The sequence below is a fragment of the Anomaloglossus baeobatrachus genome, chromosome 8 (assembly GCF_048569485.1).
Source record: "Anomaloglossus baeobatrachus isolate aAnoBae1 chromosome 8, aAnoBae1.hap1, whole genome shotgun sequence".
Taxonomy (NCBI): domain Eukaryota; kingdom Metazoa; phylum Chordata; class Amphibia; order Anura; family Aromobatidae; genus Anomaloglossus; species Anomaloglossus baeobatrachus.
In genome coordinates this window covers 85,341,653-85,363,293 of record NC_134360.1, presented here as the reverse complement: position 1 = coordinate 85,363,293, position 21,641 = coordinate 85,341,653, and the positions used below count along the sequence as shown (strand labels likewise).

General features: G+C 49.4%; 1 protein-coding gene across 1 annotated transcript in view; it reads left to right on the top strand.

Annotated features, from left to right (window-relative positions):
• DDX17 (DEAD-box helicase 17) overlaps positions 1-20,207 on the top strand; it is a 73,800-nt gene extending 53,593 nt beyond the window's left edge. Inside the window, exons 11-13 of the mRNA XM_075321860.1 lie at positions 8,750-8,809; positions 11,280-11,516; positions 18,932-20,207. Of these exons, the coding sequence (XP_075177975.1) occupies positions 8,750-8,809; positions 11,280-11,516; positions 18,932-19,329 (695 nt within the window). The 3' untranslated portion in view covers positions 19,330-20,207. The remainder of the gene's footprint in view (positions 1-8,749; positions 8,810-11,279; positions 11,517-18,931) is intronic.
• The last annotated feature ends 1,434 nt before the right edge of the window (positions 20,208-21,641 follow it).

Here is a 21,641-nt window from a genome sequence, read left to right as displayed (position 1 = left end):
CCATCCTCAGCTAAGATCTATCACAGGACGTGGAAGATATTCTTAGCGTGGTGCTTGGCTCAAGGGTTTTCTCCCTGGCCATTTGCATTGCCAATTTTTCTTTCCTTCCTGCAGTCTGGGTTGGAAAAAGGTTTGTCGCTTAGCTCTCTTAAGGGTCAAGTCTCCGCGCTATCCGTATTCTTTCAGAAGCGCTTGGCACGGCTTTCTAAAGTACGCACGTTTCTCCAAGGAGTTTGTCATATCGTTCCTCCTTACAGACGGCCATTGGAACCCTGGGATCTGAACAAGGTTCTCATTGCTCTCCAGAAGCCGCCTTTCGAGCCTTTGAAAGAGGTTCCCCTTTCTCGGCTTTCACAAAAGGTAGTTTTTCTTGTGGCGGTCACGTCTCTTCGAAGAGTGTCCGAGCTAGCGGCGTTATCTTGCAAATCTCCCTTCCTGGTGTTTCACCAAGACAAGGTAGTACTGCGTCCAATTCCAGAGTTTTCTCCCAAGGTGGTTTCTTCCTTTCATCTCAATCAGGATATCACTTTGCCATCTTTGTGTCCGCATCCAGTTCACCAATTTGAAAAGGGTTTACATCTGTTGGACCTGGTGAGAGCACTCAGGATTTACATTTCTCGCACGGCGTCTCTACGCCGTTCTGATGCGCTCTTTGTCCTAGTCGCTGGGCAGCATAAGGGATCGCAAGCTTCCAAATCCACCCTGGCGCGGTGGATCAAGGAACCAATTCTTCACACATACCGTTCTGCTGGGCTTCCGATTCCATCTGGACTGAAGGCCCATTCTACCAGAGCCGTGGGTGCGTCCTGGGCATTGCGGCATCAGGCTACGGCTCAGCAAGTGTGCCAGGCGGCTACCTGGTCGAGTCTGCACACGTTTACCAAACACTATCAAGTGCATACCTACGCTTCGGCAGATGCCAGCCTAGGTAGACAGGTCCTTCAGGCGGCGGTGGCCCACCTGTAGGAAGAGGCTGTCTGACAGCCCGTTCATGTGGTATCTTTTTACCCACCCAGGGACTGCTTTTGGACGTCCCACTGTCTGGGTCTCCCAATTAGGAGCGAAAAAGAAGAAGGGAATTTTGTTTACTTACCGTAAATTCCTTTTCTTCTAGCTCCAATTGGGAGACCCAGCACCCGCCCTATTTGTTCTTAGGGTTTCGTTTTTCGGGTGCACATGTTGTTCATGTTGTTTCTTAAGTTCTCCGATCTTGTTATCGGATTGAATTTGTTTTTGAAACTGTTATTGGCTTTCCTCCTTCTTGCTTTGGTACTAAAACTGAGGAATCCGTACTCCTACGGGAGGGTGTATAGCCAGAAGGGGAGGGGCCTTACACTTTTAAGTGTAGTTCTTTGTGCGGCCTCCAGAGGCAGTAGCTATACACCCACTGTCTGGGTCTCCCAATTGGAGCTAGAAGAAAAGGAATTTACGGTAAGTAAACAAAATTCCCTTCTTTTAGTTTTTCATCAAGACAAGGTGGTTCTCCGTCCGACTCCGGACTTTCTTCCTAAGGTGGTCTCTCCCTTCCACCTTAACCAGGAAATTACCTTACCTTCCTTCTGTCCGGCCCCTGTTCATCGCTTTGAAAAAGCGCTGCATACTCTAGATCTGGTGCATGCTCTCCGGATCTATGTGTCTCGCACCGCTGCGCTCAGGAGGTGCACCTCTTTTTGTGCTAACCACAGGTCGGCGCAAGGGCCTCCCTGCTTCTAAGCCGACCTTAGCCCGTTGGATTAGATCGACCATTTCGGACGCCTACCAGAGTACTCAGGTGCCTCCCCCGCCCCGGGGATCAAGGTACATTCGACCAGAGCTGTCGCTGCCTCTTGGGCTTTTAGGCACCAGGCTACGGCTCAACAAGTCTGTCAGGCTGCCACTTGGGCTAGTCTGCATACCTTCTCGAAGCACTACCAAGTGCATGCTCATGCTTCGGCAGATGCGAGCTTGGGCAGATGCATCCTTCAGGCGGCTGTCGCCCATTTGTGAAGTTAGGTTCTGCCTACTTCTTAGTTTTTCTTCAGCGCTCTATTGGGAGACCCAGACGATTGGGACGATTGGGGTATAGCTACTGCCCTCTGGAGGCCACACAAAGCACTACACTAAAAAGTGCAAGGCCCCTCCCCCTCTGGCTATACCCCCCCCGTGGTATCACGGGTTCTCCAGTTTTAGCTTTGTGTGCGAAGGAGGTCAGACATCCACGCATAGCTCCACAGATTTTAGTCAGCAGCAGCTGCTGACTATTTCGGATGGAAGAAAAGAGGACACATATAGTGTCCCCAGCATGCTCCCTTCTCACCCCTGGATGGTGTTGTAAGGTTGAGGTACCTATTGCTGGTACGGAGGCTGGAGCCCACATGCTGTTTTCCTTCCACATCCCCTTGGGGGCTCTGTGGAAGTGGGATCCTGCCGGCCTCAAAGCTCTGACGCCGGGCTCCATCCACAGACCCATTTGAACCTGCTGGATACGGAGCTGGAGTACCGTTCAGGGACATGGCCCTGCACCATTACAGGTACTCTGTGTCCCCGTACACACAGGCACAGCACACTCCAGACTTGCTGGGTGTGCTAGTGCGCCGGGGACAGTAATGGGTTACAGTCACTGCAGCTTTGCTGAGTGACTTTGTGTTTTGGGAACTACCGCGCCGGACGCTTCGGGAGCGGCGGCGCGGCTGGGACTTGTAGTTCGCCGGGGACTGGGCGCCGACCGCGCTTTTACGGCGGCGGCGCTTATAACTCCAGTCCCCGGCTTCTGCGGCCTAGTGCCGCTTCGTTCCCGCCCCCTCCCTGTCACTCAGGGAAGGGGACAGGCGCTGAGCAATCAGCAGCGCCGAGGGCTGGAGCCTTTTTACATGCTCCAGCCCTCTCACTGCACACTGTCGGACGCCGGATTCCCGCGCTGCCTTGGGGCACGCCCACGGCCCGCCCCTACTCACACGAGCTGGGGAAGAAGCCGGCAGCCATTACTGCAGAGCTCGGGGCACCAAGGCAGGACAGTGGCGATCATACACCCGCTTATAGGCGGGCGGTAAGAGGCACAATAGTGCTGACCACGATATAACTGCAGTGTATACATGTGTTGTTTTTAACTACATAGGTCGCTATATGCCCGCTGGGGGAGCGACACATCAGCAGCAGGAAAGCAGGTGTGCTAAGGCACAGGCTTTCTAGGCTGCTTGTTTTGCACGACTGAGGTGTTCATTTGTGTTTATGCTGATATGCTATACATTGCACTGTACAGTCGCTAGTATTAGCTATATTCTTCTGGAATGGCTAGACTACAGCAGCAGAAAACCAAGGGTGCTGGGGCACAGGTTTTTTTCTATGCTGCTTGTATTGCATGGGCTGCAGTGTGCATTTGTACTTGTGCTTGTATGCTATACATTGCACTGTATGGTCACTCTTCTGGGCTATATTCCCCTAGATGACCAGTCTACAGCAGCAGAAGAGCAGAGGTGCCAGGGCACAGGCTTCTATGCTGCTTGGATTGCATGTGCTGCAGTGTTCATTTGTACTTGTGCTTGTATGCTATACATTGCACTGTAGGGTCACTCTTCTGGGCTATATTCCCCTAGATGACTAGTATACAGCAGCAGAAGAGCAGGGGTGCCAGGGCACAGGCTTCTATGCTGCTTGTATTGCTTGTGCTGCAGTGGTCATTTGTACTTTATGCCTGTATGCTATACATTGCAATGTACGGCCACCAATCTTGGCTATATACTTCTAGATATCTAGTCGGCAGCGGCAAAAAAGCAACACAGATTTCAGCGCTGTTTTTACTACATGGGATGCTGTTCATGACACCGTCCCATTGTGTGCATGCTCCCTGTAGCACGTCGTCTGCCGGGGTCTCTAGCACTTCGTCTGCCGGGGTCTCTACTAGTTGTGGCCAAAGAAACCTCCTGTCAACCCTGTCCATGGACAGGGACGGAGTAGTCATAATATAGAGACTTGCACCCATGGGCAATCTACTTGAACAAAAGGCAGCTCTTCAGGGCTTTGATACTGACATCGCTCTCAATCCGGATACACCGGGTGGTAACGCCATACAGAATGATCCTATACCGTCCATCAATGGAAGGTTGGATCTTTCTCCCTCGGCTCCCCCAGTGGAGATAGGAGACGAACAGGAGAAGTTCCTTCTCAGTGTCTCACGCAGATATTGAGTATTTTTCTGGCCACGCTGACTTCAGAGAAGCAGTCCAGGAACACCACGCTTACCAGATAAGCGTCTTCTCCAAACGTTTTTAGGATACACGTTATCCCTTTTTTCCCCTGACGTGGTCAGCGCTGGACCCAGGGTCCAAAGGTGGATTCTCCAATCTCCAGGCTTGCATATAGAGCCATAGTTGCGCTGGAGATGGGGCTTCACTTCAAGATGCCATTCACAGACAGATGGACTCTGGTTGAAATCTGTCTAGGAGGCTATCGGCGTGTCGGTTGCTCCGGCATCCACAGCCGTATTGGCAACCTAACCTTTTCTGCTGTTCTTGCGCAGCTGACCTTGAGCAGGGACATCTGTACCGCAGAGGCGTCCGTAACCCGCAATGTCTGCACTGCGACTTACCCGGTTAATGCTGTCCTAAAAGTACAGTCGAGGTTTCGGTCTTTCCCAAGATCCGGCAGGTCCCAATTGTCCTTGTACAAAAGGGCTACAAAACCTCAGACGGGCTCAGATTCCGGCCGGGCTCAATCTCGCCCAAGGAAGGCAGTCGGAGGAACCGCTACCAAGGCGGTCTCCTCAGGACTCTCAGCTCTCTCTCTCTCTCTCCGCATCCGCGGTTGATGGCAGACTCCCCCGCCTTTGGCGACATTTAGCTGCCACAGGTCACAGACCGGTGGGTGACGGACATTGTGCTCACGTGCACAGGACAGTGTTCTGTTCTCGTCCTCCGACTCCATTCTTCAGAACGGCTCCACCTCTCCACCGAGCAGATGCCCTGCTGCAGGCGGTGGACGCTCTAAGAGCAGAAGGAGTGGTGATCTCTGTCCCCCCTCAGGAACGAGGGCGAGGGTTTGTACTCCAATCTCTTTGTGGCTCCAAAAATGGACGGTTCCTTCCGTCCTGTTCTGGTTCTGAAACTGCTCAACGAGCATGCGAACGCCAGGCGGTTCCGGATGGGATCCCTCCGATCCGTCATTGCCTCAATGTCTCGAGGAGACTTCCTTGCCTCAACAGACATCAAAGATGCCTATCTCCACGTGCCAATTGCTACGGAGCACCAACGTTTTCTACGTTTTGTGATAGGAGACGAACATCTTCTGTTCGTAGCTCTGCCATTTAGTCTGGCGACAGCCCCACGGGTGGGCACCAAGGTCATGGCAGCAGTGGTAGCAGTCTTGCACTCTCACGGACACCCGGTGATTCCGTACTTGGACGATCTACTCGTCAAAGCAACCTCCCTCGAGGCATGCCAACGCAGCCTGAATGTTACGCTGGAGACTCTCCAGACTTTCGGGTGGATCATCAATTTGGCAAGGTCAAATCTGTCTCCGACTCAATCACTAACGTATCTCGGCATGGAGTTTCATACTCTATCAGCCATAGTGAAGCTTCCGCTGAACCAGCAGCGTTCACTGCGGACAGAGGTGCAGTCTCTCCTTCAAGGCCAGTCGCACCCCTTAAGGCGCCTCATGCACTTCCTAAGGAAGATGGTGGCAGCCATCGAGGCAGTTCTCTTTGCGCAGTTTCATCTGCGCCAACGGCAATGGGACATTCTCCGCCAATGGGATGGGCAGTCAACCTCCCTGGACGGGAAGTCTCCCTTTCCCTGACGGCCGAGGACTCTCTGCAATAGTGGCTTATTCCCACCTCATTGCCATAGCCCCCATCCTGGGCAGTGGTCACGACAGATACGAGTCTGTCAGGGTGGGGAGCAGTTTGTCTCCGCCACATGGCTCAGGGGACGTGGACTCAGCAGGAGTCCACCCTTCAGTTCGATGTGCTGGAAATCGGGGCAGGGTATCTTACCCTATTAGCTTTCCAAAAGTGGCTAGAAGGGAGCAGATCCGAATCCAGTCGGACATCTCCACAGCGGTGGCATACATCAACCACCAAGGAGGGACACGCAGTCAGCAGCCTTCCAGGAAGTCCGGCGAATCCTCATGTGGGTGGAGGACACAGCATCCACCATATCCGCAGTTCACATCCCGGGCGTAGAAAACTGGGAAGCAGGCTTCCTCAGTCGCCAGGGCATGGACGCGGGGGAATGGTCCCTTCACCGGGACGTGTTTCAGGAAATCTGTTGCCGCTGGGGGGGGGGGCCGGACGTCGACCTAATGGCGTCTCGGCACACCAACAAGGTCCCGGCATTTATGGCACGATCGCGCGATCACAGAGCTCTGGCGGCAGACGCCTTAGTGCAAGATTGGTCGCAGTTCCGGCTCACATATGTGTTTCCGCCTCTGGCACTCTTGCCCAGAGTACTGCGCAAAAATCAGATCCGATTGCAGCCGCGTCATACTCGTCGTACCAGACTGGCCGAGGAGATCGTGGTACCCGGATCTGTGGCATCTCACGGTCGGCCGACCGGGGTCACTACCAGACCGACCAGACTTACTGTCTCAAGGGCCGTTTTCTCCATCGGAATTCTGCGGCCCTGAACCTGACTGTGTGGCTTGTGTGTCCTGGATCCTAGCGTCTTCAGGATTATCCCAAGGGGTCGTTGCCACCATGAGACAGGCTAGGAAGCCCACGTCTGCTAAGATCTACCACAGAACGTGGAAGGTTTTCTTAATCTGGTGCTCTACTCAGGGAGTGTCTCCCTGGCCATTTGCATTGCCTATCTTTCTTTCCTTCCTACAATAGGAGTTAGAAAAGGGCTTGTCGCTAGACTCCCTCAAAGGGCAAGTCTCAGCACTATCTGTGTTTTTTCAGAAGCGTCTAGCACGTCTTTCTAAGGTGCGCACGTTCCCGCAGGGGGTTTGTCATATCGTACCCCCGTACAAGCGGCCGTTGGATCCATGGGATCTGAACAGGGTTCTAGTTGCTCTCCAGAAGCCGCCTTTCGAGCCTCTGAAGGAAGTTTCCTTTTCTCGCCTGTCACAGAAGGTGGCATTTCTCGTTGCGATCACATCGCTTCGGCGAGTGTCTGAGCTGGCAGCTCTGTCATCCAAGGCTCCCTTCCTGGTGTTTCACCAGGACAAGGTAGTGCTGCGCATCATTCCGGAGTTTCTCCCTAAGGTAGTATCCTCGTTTCATCTTAATCAGGATATCTCCTTACCGTCCTTTTGCACTCATCCGGTTCACCGGTATGAGAATGATTTACGTTTGCTAGATCTGGTGAGAGCACTCAGAATCTACATTTCACGCACGGCGCCCGTACGCCGTTCCGATGCTCTTGTCGCTGGTACGCGCAAGAGGTTGCAGGCTTCTAAAGCCACCCTGGCTCGATGGATCAAAGAACCAATTCTGGAAGCCTACCGTTTTGCAGGGCTTCCGGTTCTTTCAGGGCTGAAAGCCCATTCAACCAGAGCCGTGAGTGCGTCCTGGGCGCTACGACACCAGGCTTCGGCTCAACAGGTGTGCCAGGCAGTTACCTGGTCGAGTCTGCACACTTTCACCAAACATTATCAGGTGCATACCTATGCTTCGGCGGATGCCAGCTTAGGTAGAAGAGTCCTGCAGGCGGCAGTGACATCCCCGTAGGGGAGGGCTGTTTTGCAGCTCTAACATGAGGTATCTCTTTACCCACCCAGGGACAGCTTTTGGACGTCCCAATCGTCTGGGTCTCCCAATAGAGCGCTGAAGAAGAAGGGAATTTTGTTACTTACCGTAAATTCCTTTTCTTCTAGCTCTTATTGGGAGACCCAGCACCCGCCCTGTTGTCCTTCGGGATTTCTTGGTTGTTTGCGGGTACACATGTTGTTCATGTTGAACGGTTTTTCAGTTCTCCGACGTTATTCGGAGTTAATTTGTTTAAACCAGTTATTGGCTTCCTCCTTCTTGCTTTGGCACTAAAACTGGAGAACCCGTGATACCACGGGGGGGGTATAGCCAGAGGGGGAGGGGCCTTGCACTTTTTAGTGTAGTGCTTTGTGTGGCCTCCAGAGGGCAGTAGCTATACCCCAATCGTCCCAATCGTCTGGGTCTCCCAATAAGAGCTAGAAGAAAAGGAATTTACGGTAAGTAACAAAATTCCCTTCTTCTGTTTATTTCCCACCCAGGGACTGCTTTGGAACGTCCCAAGGTCTGGGTCTCCCAAAGGAACGATAAAGAAAAAGAGAATTTTGTTTACTTACCGTAAATTCTTTTTCTTATAGTTCCGTATTGGGACACCCAGCACCCTCCCTGTTGCCTGTTGGCAATTTCTTGTTCCGCGTGTTCTCACCGGCTGTTGTCGTGGACAGAGTCTCCGGTTGTTCCGGCTCTTGCTCTGTTCTACTTGTGGGTGGCTATTCTCCTTCAGCTTTTGCACTAAACTGGCTGGGACTGGCTCACCAGGGGGTGTATAAGCTCAGAGGGAGGAGCTACACTTTTAAGTGTAGTACTTTGTGTGTCCTCCGGAGGCAGAAGCTAAACACCCAAGGTCTGGGTCTCCCAATACGGAACTATAAGAAAAAGAATTTACGGTAAGTAAACAAAATTCTCTTTTTTTATCATATCTTTGTTGAATTCTGTTCACTTGTATTTTTGTTTTTTTTTTTCTGTTGAAGAAATCTGTATTGTGGAGGTTTTGTATATTGGCCTCAAATGATAGAACAATATTTAAGTTGAATCATATGTAACGGTTTTCCTTCTTTGCTTTTGCAGAATTTCGCTCTGGCAAAGCTCCGATTCTGATCGCCACAGATGTTGCCTCGCGAGGTCTAGGTTTGTAACATTACAGGTTGAACGTAGCTGATATATTCCCTGACAGATAAAGCTATAGAGTTGACGCTTCCGTTAAGTCTACATAAAGACTTAGGATATGTCACAGGGAGCAAATAGGAAGGACCTCCTTATTATACTTGAGTCTTAGTTTTATTTGGATGGCCTAATTGTTATATAACCCAGGAGGTATATTACTATCTTCCCATACTTTTTTTTTTTTTTTTTTCTGGTCAGTGCCCATCCATGCTTTTATTGTATTTTAGAAAAAAATATTACAAAAAAAATCAAAACCTAAAAAAAATGAGTCTGTTTCTTGTTACTTACAGACTTTCTAGTCTTTTTAGTTTTATTCTATTATTTTCCTACTTTATGGAAGGATGAGCCTGATTTTAGCATGTGTTATGGTACTGAGGATTGGAGAGTTTGCTCCTGGTGGAAGGTCACCATTGGCTAACTGACAAAACATTATCATGTTCCGAAAACTTCCTGGTCTCCTTCTCCCCAATGGAAAGGTGGTTCACTAGAGTGAGACGATATGTAATTTTTTTTATGTATAGGGCCTTTAGTATTAGATACATTGCTTTCTTTTTAGTAATATTTGGTACATCAGTGCATGGCTAGCTGCTGTGCATGTCATTTTGCCTTAGGTGACAGGTAAGTTTTTGTTACTGGTAGTTAAATCATTCTGCTCACTTTTAGGGATTTTATATATAAGATATATAACTTTTTAAAGTAGTTTTGTAATATTAAATCTTATCTTTTTTTGTTTGTTTTTGACAGAGGCTGCAGATCACTCTCAGTACAGGGCCAGCTGCCTGTCGAAAATAGAGGGGGGATGAACACTGGAAGCTGCCCCGCTAAAAGGGCACTGGCTTCTTACACTCTTCCCTCGCAAAGGTCTTGTACTGAAGAGGCAGTTTTTGGGTCTGCATCTCCACCCCCTAACTTTCCCACTCTACATCGGGGTGCAAAATGTGTGCTTTCCACCCTGACGGCTGAGATGGGTCTACACCCCCCTTTTCCTTATGGCTGCTGGTATGATGCCATATTCAGTAGAAGGACCACCTTTCTAGAAGGGAGATCACCTGGTGCTTCCCACTATGCTATCTGCTGAGCAACTGTGGGAAAGTTCCAAGCCAAGGAAGACATGGGAAGTCACTTGGCTTTCGAGCAGAAGAATAGCCCCTTCTGCTGATTATTTTTCTACAGACTCCTGTGACTTCCTCCATTTCCAAATGTATTAGCCCTTCTCTCTCTCTCTTAAAATGAGCTAGAATGCTGCAAGGTATGTTTTGATGTCTATTATCATGGTGGCTTTAAGAAACAGATGCCACTTTTATATCAACTTTTTCCTTATTTACAAATTCCCAGCCTGAAGAAGCCCACATTATTTTCAAGCCGCTAGCCACTTTTTTTTTTTTTTTTTTTTTCCCCCTACTTTTTTTTTTTTCCTTCCACAAAGCTAAAATGGCCTGCAGCATTTCTAAATGAATCTCCTGTAATAAGAAACAGACCTATACAAGGCCACTATTGTGTTATTTCTAATGATAGTGGGAATGGCATATTAAACTGTGGGGCTCCCACTTCACAGCTTTGTTAACTGTTCACAGCAGATGAGTGGTGGAGGATTGGCTCTCTCTTCGCATATTAACAGGCTCGCTGGAGTTGGAGCTGGAGCTAGTGGTTCTCCCACAGAAGCATCTAGCCAAGCCAGAGCACGCGTTGGGACCTCTTGCTGCGCCTGGACAATTGATGCATGCTCCCTGCTCCGGTGGCCGTGTGTCCATGGATGAGGGCGGTAGGACCGCTAAATGCCAAAAGGATGGGATTAGCGACAGAGCTGGTTCCCCACCTCACTGAGGGAGTGTGCATCGGTCCGGACAACAGCTCACCCGAGGATGAATCCCATGGAGTAGCTCGACTTCAGCTTCATAATAAGGAACCAAATGATTGTGAAGTTGTGTGCATTTCAATTAAACTCTGTATTTCTTATAGGGATTTAGTGTGAGCGTAGGACTGAATGTGGAGGTTTAGAAAACTAGTCATACACTGGATTAAGTATTTAATGTCTGTAAAGTTATATAGCTTTCCCTTAGAAAATAGACCTGTTAAAGAATATACAGTATAAGTTGGCAAAATAGGATACTATAATTTTTACTTATTGGTTGGACCTGTAAAAGTTGGATCATATGGGACTACTCATACAATTCATAGTATCCTTTAGAATATTCATAGTGAAGGGATCTGATTGTTGATTTTTTGGTTATTTAGTTGTTTTTTTTTTTTACCCCTCCCGATGTCCTTTTATTTTGCCTTTTAATTGTGGGAGGGGGGGTATTTTTTTTGACTGTTTTTTTATTTTAGTTGTTGCCTAAATTCCCTAACTTTGTATTTTTTTTTTCTTTTGTCCTTTTCCTCAATTATATTCTATTTTCCCCACAACACCTCAATTATCCTGATCACTGAACAGATGTGGAAGATGTCAAGTTCGTCATTAACTATGATTACCCAAATAGCTCAGAGGATTACGTGCACCGTATTGGACGCACGGCCCGTAGCACAAATAAAGGCACAGCATACACTTTCTTCACCCCCGGAAACCTTAAACAAGCTCGTGAGCTGGTCAAGGTGCTTCAAGAAGCTAACCAGACTATTAATCCTAAACTTATGCAGTTGGTGGATCATGGACGTGGTGGTGGTGGAGGAGGTGAGTGTTTCTTGTTTGTATAAGGGTGTTTCTTGTTCTGATCAGGCCCCCTACACACGTCTTTGTTTCCGGTACGTGTGGTGTCCAGTTCCACACGGACAACTGTAGACAAAAATCAATTGGTTTGCTCACACATCTGTGTTTTGACACGGACCGTGTGTCTGTGTGAAGCACTAACGTGTTTGTGTGCGCCGCTCCGCAACATGTCCCTTTTGGCAGGTAGCACGGATGTGACATGGACTGTACACTGATGTGATCCTTGTGACACGAAGCGGAGGACACTTATTCACTGAAATTAAATGCATTTTCTTTGTCGCTCCATTGGGAGACCCAGACAATTGGGTGTATAGTTTCTGCCTCCGGAGGCCACACAAAGTATTACACTTTAAAAAGTGTAACCCCTCCCCTCTGCCTATACACCCTCCCGTGCATCACTGGCTCCTCAGTTTTGTGCTTTGTGTTGAAGGAGGCACACATTCACTCAAGCTCCACATATTAGTCAGCAGCAGCTGCTGATTATATCGGATGGAAGAAAAGAGGGCCCCAGGGCCCCCGGCATGCTCCCTTCTCACCCCACTAAGTCGGCGGTGCTGTTAAGGTTGAGGTACCCATTGCGGGTACAGAGGCTGGAGACACATGCCGTTTTCCTTCCCCATCCCTTAGAGGCTCTGGGAGAAGTGGGATCCTAACTGGTCATCCAGGCACTGGGACCGGGCTCCCTCCGCAGCCCCTGTGGGAATCTGCCGGACAGGAGACTTAATATCATCAGGGACAGGCCCTGCATCCAAAAGCTACTCTGTGTCCCCTTGGGGACGGTGTATGGAGCGCTCGTGTCACTGACACTGCAGCGGCTGCTGTATTTTTAGGACGGCCGGGACTACCGCGCCGACCGTGCCTGTTTGTCGGCCGCGGTATTAAATTTAGTCCCCGGCTTCTGCGGCCTAGTACCATAACTCCCGCCCCCGGGCCTGCCAGTCAGGGGTAAGGGCGGGACGGTCGACCTGACGTCGACAGTGAGGGCTGGAGCATACTTTGGTGTCCTCCTCCCCCCTCACTGATCACTGTGGGGCACCAGATTCCCGCACTTTATTAGTCGCCGCCCACGGCCCCCTCCTCCCCTGAGAGCTCTGGCAGCTATTTTTACAATCATTCTGCCGGTGGAGGATTTCAGGAAGAGCTCTGCAGCTCTGGGAGGCCCAAGGCAGGGAATCTGGTGGACACACAACCGCTTTGGGCGGTCAATAAGCCACACCGGTCACCGGTGCTGGTCCCCCCAGGGTGCCGAAGTGTATATATTTATATAATATCTGTATACATTTTATCTGTTCGGCCGCATTGTTTTTTGCATTGACTATATACCCTCAGTGATCACGCTCAGAGGAGACAACAGCATGTCGTCCGCAAAGAGCAAGGGTGCCAAGACACAGGGTTATTTTGCAACCTGTACCTCCTGTGCGGCTATGTTACCTGCAGGTTTCACCTACCCGCACTGTGAACAGTGCTCGGCCCCTGTTGCACTCGCTCAGCCGGAGCCTCGGGCACTGGTGGGGCCCTCGGCTCGGGTAGAACCCCCGGCCTCCACTGTCCAGGTGGCAGGGACAGAGTTTGCAGCTTTGGCTGAGAAACTCTCTGAGTCGCTGTCACAATCCATGGCTCAGTCTATGGACAGATGGTCTGCTAAGATACTAGAAGCTTTGCAGTCCAGATCGGTCCTTACACAGGCCTCGGGCACTGTGAGTTCATCGCCCCCAGGCCCCTCTCGGTCTGCGCAGCAGCGTGCTCCTGGAGTGACACCTGAGTCTCACGGGGAGGACTCCGACACGGACCGCAGTCCCAGGCCGGCTAAGCGGGCTCGCTGGGAACCTTCCCCGACTTCATCACGCTGTTCGGGGTCTCAGCTTGAGGACTCTCTGGAGGATGAAGCGGAGGTCGCAGCTCAGGGCTCTGACCCTGACGTTGCTCTCAATCTAGATACACCGGAAGGGGACGCCATAGTAAATGATCTTATAGCGTCCATCAACCAGGTGCTAGATCTTTCTCCCCCACCTCCACCTATAGAGGAGTCTGCTTCGCAGCAGGAGAAACACCAGTTTAGGTTTCCTAAACGTACACTGAGTGCGTTCTTCGATCACTCTAACTTCAGAGATGCTGTCCAGAAGCACAGAGCATTTCCGGACAAGCGCTTTTCTAAGCGTCTTAATGACACACGCTACCCTTTTCCTGCTGACGTAGTTAAGGGTTGGGCTCAATGTCCCAAGGTGGATCCTCCAGTCTCTAGACTGGCGGCTAGATCCGTAGTATCAGTGGCAGATGGTTCATCGCTCAAGGATGCCACTGACAGGCAGATAGAGCTCCTAATGAAATCCATCTATGAAGCCATAGGCGCGTCTTTTGCCCCAGCCTTTGCAGCAGTGTGGGCACTCCAGGCTATCTCAGCTTGTCTATCTGAGATTAATGCGGTCACACGTACCTCTGCTCCGCAAGTTGCGTCTTTGACTTCTCAGGCGTCGGTATTTTCATCCTACGCCATGAATGCCGTCCTGGACTCTGCGAGCAGTACAGTACAGTATGGACTCTGCGAGCAGTACAGTACAGTATACAGTACAGCAGTACAGTACAGTATTTTTAGGACGGCCGGGACTACCGCGCCGACCGTGGCGCCAAGCGTCCGCCAATTCGGTGGCAGTCCGCAGGGCCATGTGGCTACGCGAATGGAAGGCAGACTCTGCTTCCAAGAAGTTCCTAACCGGTTTGCCATTTTCTGGCGACCGTTTGTTTGGCGAGCAATTGGATGAAATTATTAAGCAATCCAAGGGAAAGGATTCGTCCTTACCCCAGTCCAAGCCAAACAGACCGCAGCAACGAAAGATTCAGTCGAGGTTTCGGTCCTTTCGGCCCTCAGCCAAGTCCCAATCCTCCACGTCCAACAGGCCTCAGAAGGGCCAGAGGAACTCTTATGCATGGCGGTCTAAGTCACGTCCTCCAAAGACCGCCGGAGGCACCGTCTCCAAGGCGGCCTCCTCATGACTTTCGGCCTCCCCAAACCGCATCCTCAGTCGGTGGCAGGCTCTCCCGCTTTTGCGACGCCTGGTGGCCACATGTCCAAGACCGATGGGTGAGAGACATTCTGTCTCACGGTTACAGGATAGAGCTCAGCTCTCGTCCTCCGACTCGTTTCTTCAGAACATCTCCGCCCCCCGAGCGAGCCGATGCACTTTTTCAGGCGGTGAACACTCTGAAGACAGAAGGAGTTGTGATCCCCGTTCCTCTTCAAGAACGTGGTCGCGGCTTTTACTCCAACTTGTTCGTGGTGCCAAAAAAGGACGGATCATTCCGTCCTGTTCTGGACCTCAAACTGTTCAACAGACACGTGAGAACCAGACGGTTTCGCATGGAATCTCTCCGCTCGGTCATCGCTTCGATGTCACAAGGAGATTTCCTAGCATCAATCGACATCAGGGATGCTTATCTCCATGTGCCGATTGCACCAGAGCATCAACGCTTCCTGCGTTTCGCCATTGGGGACGAACACCTTCAGTTTGTGGCACTGCCTTTCGGCCTGGCGACAGCCCCACGGGTCTTCACCAAGGTCATGGCATCCGTGGTGGCGGTCCTACACTCTCAGGGCCACTCAGTGATCCCTTACTTAGACGATCTCCTAGTCAAGGCTCCCTCCCGGGCGGCATGCCAACACAGCCTGACCATTGCTCTGGAGACTCTCCAGAGGTTCGGGTGGATCATCAATTTCCCAAAGTCAAAATTGACACCGACCCAATCACTGACGTACCTCGGGATGGAGTTTCATACTCTCTCAGCAATAGTCAAGCTTCCGCTGGACAAACAGCGTTCGCTGCAGACAGGGGTGCACTCTCTTCTTCGGGCCCAGTCACACCCCTTGCGGCGCCTCATGCACTTCCTAGGGAAGATGGTGGCAGCTATGGAGGCAGTTCCCTTTGCGTAGTTTCATCTGCGTCCACTTCAATGGGACATTCTCCGCAAATGGGACAGGAGGTCGACGTCCCTAGACAGGAACGTCTCTCTTTCACTGGCAGCCAAAACCTCTCTTCAGTGGTGGCTTCTTCCCACTTCTTTGTCGAGGGGAAAATCCTTCCTGCCCCCATCCTGGGCTGTGGTCACGATGGACGCGAGTCTGTCAGGGTGGGGAGCGGTTTTTCTCCACCACAGGGCTCAGGGAACCTGGACTCCGACAGAGTCCTCCCTTCAGATCAATGTTCTGGAGATAAGGGCAGTGTATCTAGCCCTAAAGGCGTTCCATCGGTGGCTGGAGGGCAGGCAGATCCGCATACAGTCGGACAACGCCACGGCGGTTGCGTACATCAACCACCAGGGCGGCACACGCAGTCGTCAAGCCTTCCAAGGAGTTCGGCGGATTCTGCTGTGGGCGGAGGCCACAGCCTCCACCATCTCCGCAGTTCACATCCCGGGCGTAGAAAACTGGGAAGCAGACTTTCTCAGTCGCCAGGGCATGGACGCAGGGGAATGGTCTCTTCACCCGGACGTGTTTCAAGAGATCTGTTGCCGCTGGGGAACGCCGGACGTCGACCTCATGGCGTCTCGGCACAACAACAAAGTCCCGGCATTCATGGCACGGTCTCAAGATCAGAGTTCTGGCGGCGGACGCATTAGTTCAGGACTGGTCGCAGTTCCGACGGCCTTATGTGTTTCCTCCTCTGGCGATGCTGCCCAGAGTGTTACGCAAAATCAGGTCCGACTGCCGCCGCGCCATCCTCGTCGCTCCAGACTGGCCGAGGAGGTTGTGGTACCCGGATCTGTGGCACCTCACGGTGGGTCAACCGTGGGCACTCCCAGACCGCCCAGACTTGCTGTCTCAAGGGCCATTTTTCCATCTGAATTCTGCGGCCCTCAACCTGACTGTGTGGCCATTGAGTCCTGGCTCCTAGCGTCCTCAGGGTTATCTCAAGAGGTCATTGCCACTATGAGACAGGCCAGGAAACCAACGTCCGCCAAGATCTATTACAGGACTTGGAGGATCTTTTTATCCTGGTGCTCTGATCAGGGTTTTTCCCCCTGGCCGTTTACCTTGCCCACTTTTCTTTCCTTCCTTCAATCAGGAATGGACAAGGGTTTGTCGCTCGGTTCTCTCAAGGGACAAGTATCGGCGCTTTCCGTGTTTTTTCAAAAGCGTCTAGCCAGGCTTCCGCAGGTCCGCACGTTCCTGCAGGGAGTTTGCCACATAGTCCCACCTTACAAGAGGCCGCTGGAACCATGGGATCTTAACAGAGTGCTAAAGGCTCTTCAGAAACCACCTTTCGAGCCACTGCGGGATGTCTCTCTATCACGTCTTTCGCAGAAGGTGGCATTTCTAGTGGCAGTTACATCGCTCCGTAGAGTGTCGGAGTTGGCAGCGCTGTCATGCAAAGCCCCCTTCCTGGTTTTTCACCAGGATAAGGTGGTTCTGCGTCCGGTCCCGGAATTTCTCCCTAAGGTGGTATCCCCTTTTCATCTCAATCAGGATATCTCCTTGCCTTCATTTTGCCCTAATCCAGTTCACCAATGTGAAAAGGATTTGCACTTGCTAGATCTAGTGAGAGCACTCCGGCTCTACATTTCTCGCACGGCGCCCCTGCGCCGTTCTGATGCGCTCTTTGTCCTTGTCGCTGGCCAGCGTAAGGGTTCGCAGGCTTTCAAGTCAACCTTGGCTCGGTGGATCAAGGAACCGATTCTTGAAGCCTACCGTTCTTCTGGGCTTCCGATTCCTTCAGGGCTAAAAGCCCATTCTACCAGAGCCGTGGGTGCATCCTGGGCATTGCGGCACCAGGCTACGGCTCAGCAGGTGTGTCAGGCGGCTACCTGGTCGAGTCTGCACACTTTCACGAAACACTATCAGGTGCATGCCTATGCTTCGGCAGATGCCAGTCTAGGTAGGCGAGTCCTTCAGGCGGCGGTTGCCCACCTGTAAGAAGGGGCCGTTTTCGGCTCTTTTTATCGAGGTATTCTTTTACCCACCCAGGGACTGCTTTTGGACGTCCCAATTGTCTGGGTCTCCCAATGGAGCGACAAAGAAGGGAATTTTGTTTACTTACCGTAAATTCCTTTTCTTCTAGCTCCTATTGGGAGACCCAGCACCCGCCCCTGTTCCCTTCGGGCTGTTGTTCTTTTGTGTACACATGTTGTTCATGTTGAATTGTTCTTTTGGTTCATGGTTCAGTTCTCCGAACATCCTTCGGATTGAATTTACCTTAGACCAATTTATAAGTTTCCTCCTATCTGCTTTTGCACCAAAACTGAGGAGCCCGTGATGCACGGGAGGGTGTATAGGCAGAGGGGAGGGGTTACACTTTTTAAAGTGTAATACTTTGTGTGGCCTCCGGAGGCAGAAGCTATACACCCAATTGTCTGGGTCTCCCAATAGGAGCTAGAAGAAAAGGAATTTACGGTAAGTAAACAAAATTCCCTTCTTTTATACTTCTCTGTCGCTGGTGCTGCTGTTGCTGCTGTTGCTTCCAGGTCCCACCCATTATGCCTCATGAATATTCACTACCCTGACTGCTTACCCCGAAGCATGTGCGACAGCAGTGCCGAAGACAGGTAATTATACAACTTCATGCTGTCCGTGTGCTATATGGATAGCACACGGAGAACACTATCCGTGTAACATCCGGCTAGCACCCTGACAGCATAAATTTGTATGCTTACCTGTCTCTGCTGTCACACTTGCTTCTGGGTCTGCAGTCAGTGGAATGAATAATTAATGAGGTATCATGAGCGGGACCCAGAAGCAACAGCAGCACTGGAGACCGCATTGTCTGAGACAGACAAGTATAAAAATCAGAAAAAAGACAGTTTGCACTCTAATAATGCTGAAGTATGGAAACCATGAATGTGTGCACATGGACCTGCATTACTGCCAAGGAAAATCTAAGAAAAATTAGATATTTATCATATAGAAATGGCCATTTGTATATCTGCCCAGTTGCCCCTTCACGATATATCTCGTAACTGGGCACCTACACACTATGCTGAATCTGGGTTAAAAATCTCCTGTATAAAATCTGGTTAGGGACACACAGACGGCTATGCAGAACCTGCACCATGGACCGTTACACGTATGGGTTTAATGCACGGATGTGTGAAGGGGTAGCCTAAGGTAAACATTCTACCAAGGCCTTATAATGCATAGGAACTAAAAAAATTTAAAGGGAATCTGTCTTTTGCCACCTAATCTGAGAGAAGCATAGTGTAATGGCTTAGATTCTGATTCCAGCGGTCAGTTATTGGGCTATTTGCTGCAGTATTGTTAGCCGTGCCTGCCATTATCAATTGTTTTATGAGCCAGAGATTATAATTTCAGGTCTAGTAGACCTGCAATATAGATTCGGATCGTTTTTAAAAGCTAAAATATTAAGTGCTCTGTGTCTTCATCTCATCTTTAGGAGGTCGATCTAGATACCGTACTATTCCAAGCAACAATAACCCAAACATGATGTACCAAGAAGAATGTGACCGGAGAATGCGTGGCAAAGATGGTAGACGCGACGGACGAAATAACCGTGATGGAATGACCAGCAACGGAACTGGGGGTCGTCAGGGATATGGTTACACAGGCCAGAATTCCAACTTCCAGCCTAGCCAGTATGGCTACGGGCAGGGCGCATTTACAGCAGGGGCAACTGGCAGCTATGGTGCAGCAGCATATGGCCAAGCACCACAGCCGCTGATGTCCCAGCAGTTCGCCCCGCCCGGTACTCCTTTACTGAACTATATGAATCAAGCAGCTAGTTATCAATACCCACCCCCTCCCCCACCCCCACCACCCCCTGCACGAAAATGATTCTTTAGTTAGTTGGCTCACTTTCTTTTTTTTATTCTAGCTGTTTGTTATGCCAGATACTTTTTATTTTTAAACTGAATTTCATTCAGATTTGCTTTTGTCAACTGCAAGAAATCGAATTTGAGGTAAAATCTTCAATCTCACAATACCTCATCTTCAGTTTCTATACTGTTGACATTATTTTAGGACCATGATTTTTTTTAGTTTTTTTCTTGTGTGGAGGCCTATGATGGGGGAGATCGGATGAGCAGTTGGTCTTCTGTTTCATGTGTGAAAACATCCCTTTACCTCCGTGTAGCCATTTCCATCTGTGAGACATTGAAACATTTGTTGCTGTATTGATGTTTTGTACAAGAAATACTTTTTTTTTTTTTTTCTGTTTTACATTTTTTTTTTCCAGGTAGGTAAATATCCTGAATATGAGCCTATATTCCCATCCTTCAGCTGTTATTGATCAGTGTTTATTTCCATTGTTCATATGTAGATTTTGCCTATTTTTAACCCATCTCATTCCTGTTCCAAGCTGCCCACTATTTAGCTTGGTCGGTTTTTAATCTCTTGAAGCGATACTGCCATAGAATTGCTGCCTTCACCAAAATCTCAGGTGATAATAGGGTGTGGGTTTTGGAAATCTAATTTATAAAGGTAGGTTCCATCTCCCTAGAGTGGTTACATTCGTACTAGTGAAGGTTTACCTTACTTTAAAGAAATATATATATTTTTTTTTTTCTGCTCACAAATGACACATTCTAGTAATCATATTGCTAGTGCAGTCTTCGTTGCTTTAAGAGTGAAGCTTTGTTCCCCTCCTCCCTCCCACACCAATTCCACGATTGGTGCCATTTGGTTTTTGTAAATAAAAATGTCTCAAAAAAGAACGGTCTACTTGCTTTTCTTTTAAAAAAAAAAAAAAAAATCATGTCAGGTAGGTAGAACTATATGGCATGTAATATACAGTGGGTAATGAAAGTATTCAGGCCCCTTTACATTTTTCACTCTGTTAGATTGCAGACAATTGATAAATTCAAAAGTTTTTTTTTCTCATTAATGTACACTCTGTACGCCATCTTGAAAGAAAAAAAACAAATGTAGAATTTTTTGCAAATGTATTAAACAAGAAAAACTGAAATATCACATGGTCATAAGTATTCAGACCCTTTGCTCACTCATATTTAAGTCACATATTGTCCATTTCCTTGTGATCCTCCTTGAGATGGTTCTATTCCTTCGTTGGAGTCCAGCTGTGTTTTAATTAAACTGATAGGACTTGATTTGGAAAGGCGCACACCTGTCTATATAAGACCTCACAGTGCATGTCAGACCTAATGAGAATCATGAGGTCAGAGACAGAATTGTGGCAAGGCACAGATCTGGCCAAGGTTACAAAAGAATTTCTGCAGAATTCAAGGGTCCTAAGAGCACATTGAAAGACCTCCATACAATTTTTTTATATGAATCAAGTAACAGAAATGTGTCAATTTTTTAATAAAAATACACTTTATTTCATACATGATAATAACATGATTTCACAGGGATACAAAATTGAGCAGAAAAAAGTACAAAGACGTGCACATGTTAAAACTGCAAATTGCAGGGGGGGGTGTCCAAATCACAGCGTCTAAGGGAATTAATAATGTCTCAATAATGACCATCACAGCCCTCCATAAATGAAGAATAGATCACCAGGTAAGCATATAAACTCATAAGTCATAATAGTAGTTATAACACATCACAAATGAATCAAATTGATATGCAGAACATTGGTATATTCCATTTCAAATGGCCGATAGGAATGTGAGCCTAACCGGTGACCCACTAACAGGCTGCTGACATGCCAAAGCCTGTTAGATGAGGAGGGGTGCGACCTCACCCAGGACCAATATGGTTCAAATAACGTACCCAGGTGTTTGCTAGAGACCCCGTGCAGACACCACCCTGCACCTCGACGTGTTTCGCTACCGCTTAGTCGCGGTATGAAATAAAGTGTATTTTTATTATAAAATTGATACATTTCTGTAGCTTGATTCATATAAAAAATTGTATGGAGGTCTTTTGTAGGAACATGCTTATTTTCTTTGTCGCTCCATTGGGAGACCCAGACAATTGGGGTGTATAGCTTCTGCCTCCGGAGGCCACACAAAGAATTACACTTAAAAGTGTAAAGCCCCTCCCCTTCTGCATATACACCCTCCCGTGCATCACGGGCTCCTCAGTTCTAATGCTTTGTGCGAAGGAGGAACACATGCACGCATAGCTCCACTGTTTAGTCAGCAGCAGCTGCTGACTATGTCGGATGGAAGAAAAGAGGGCCC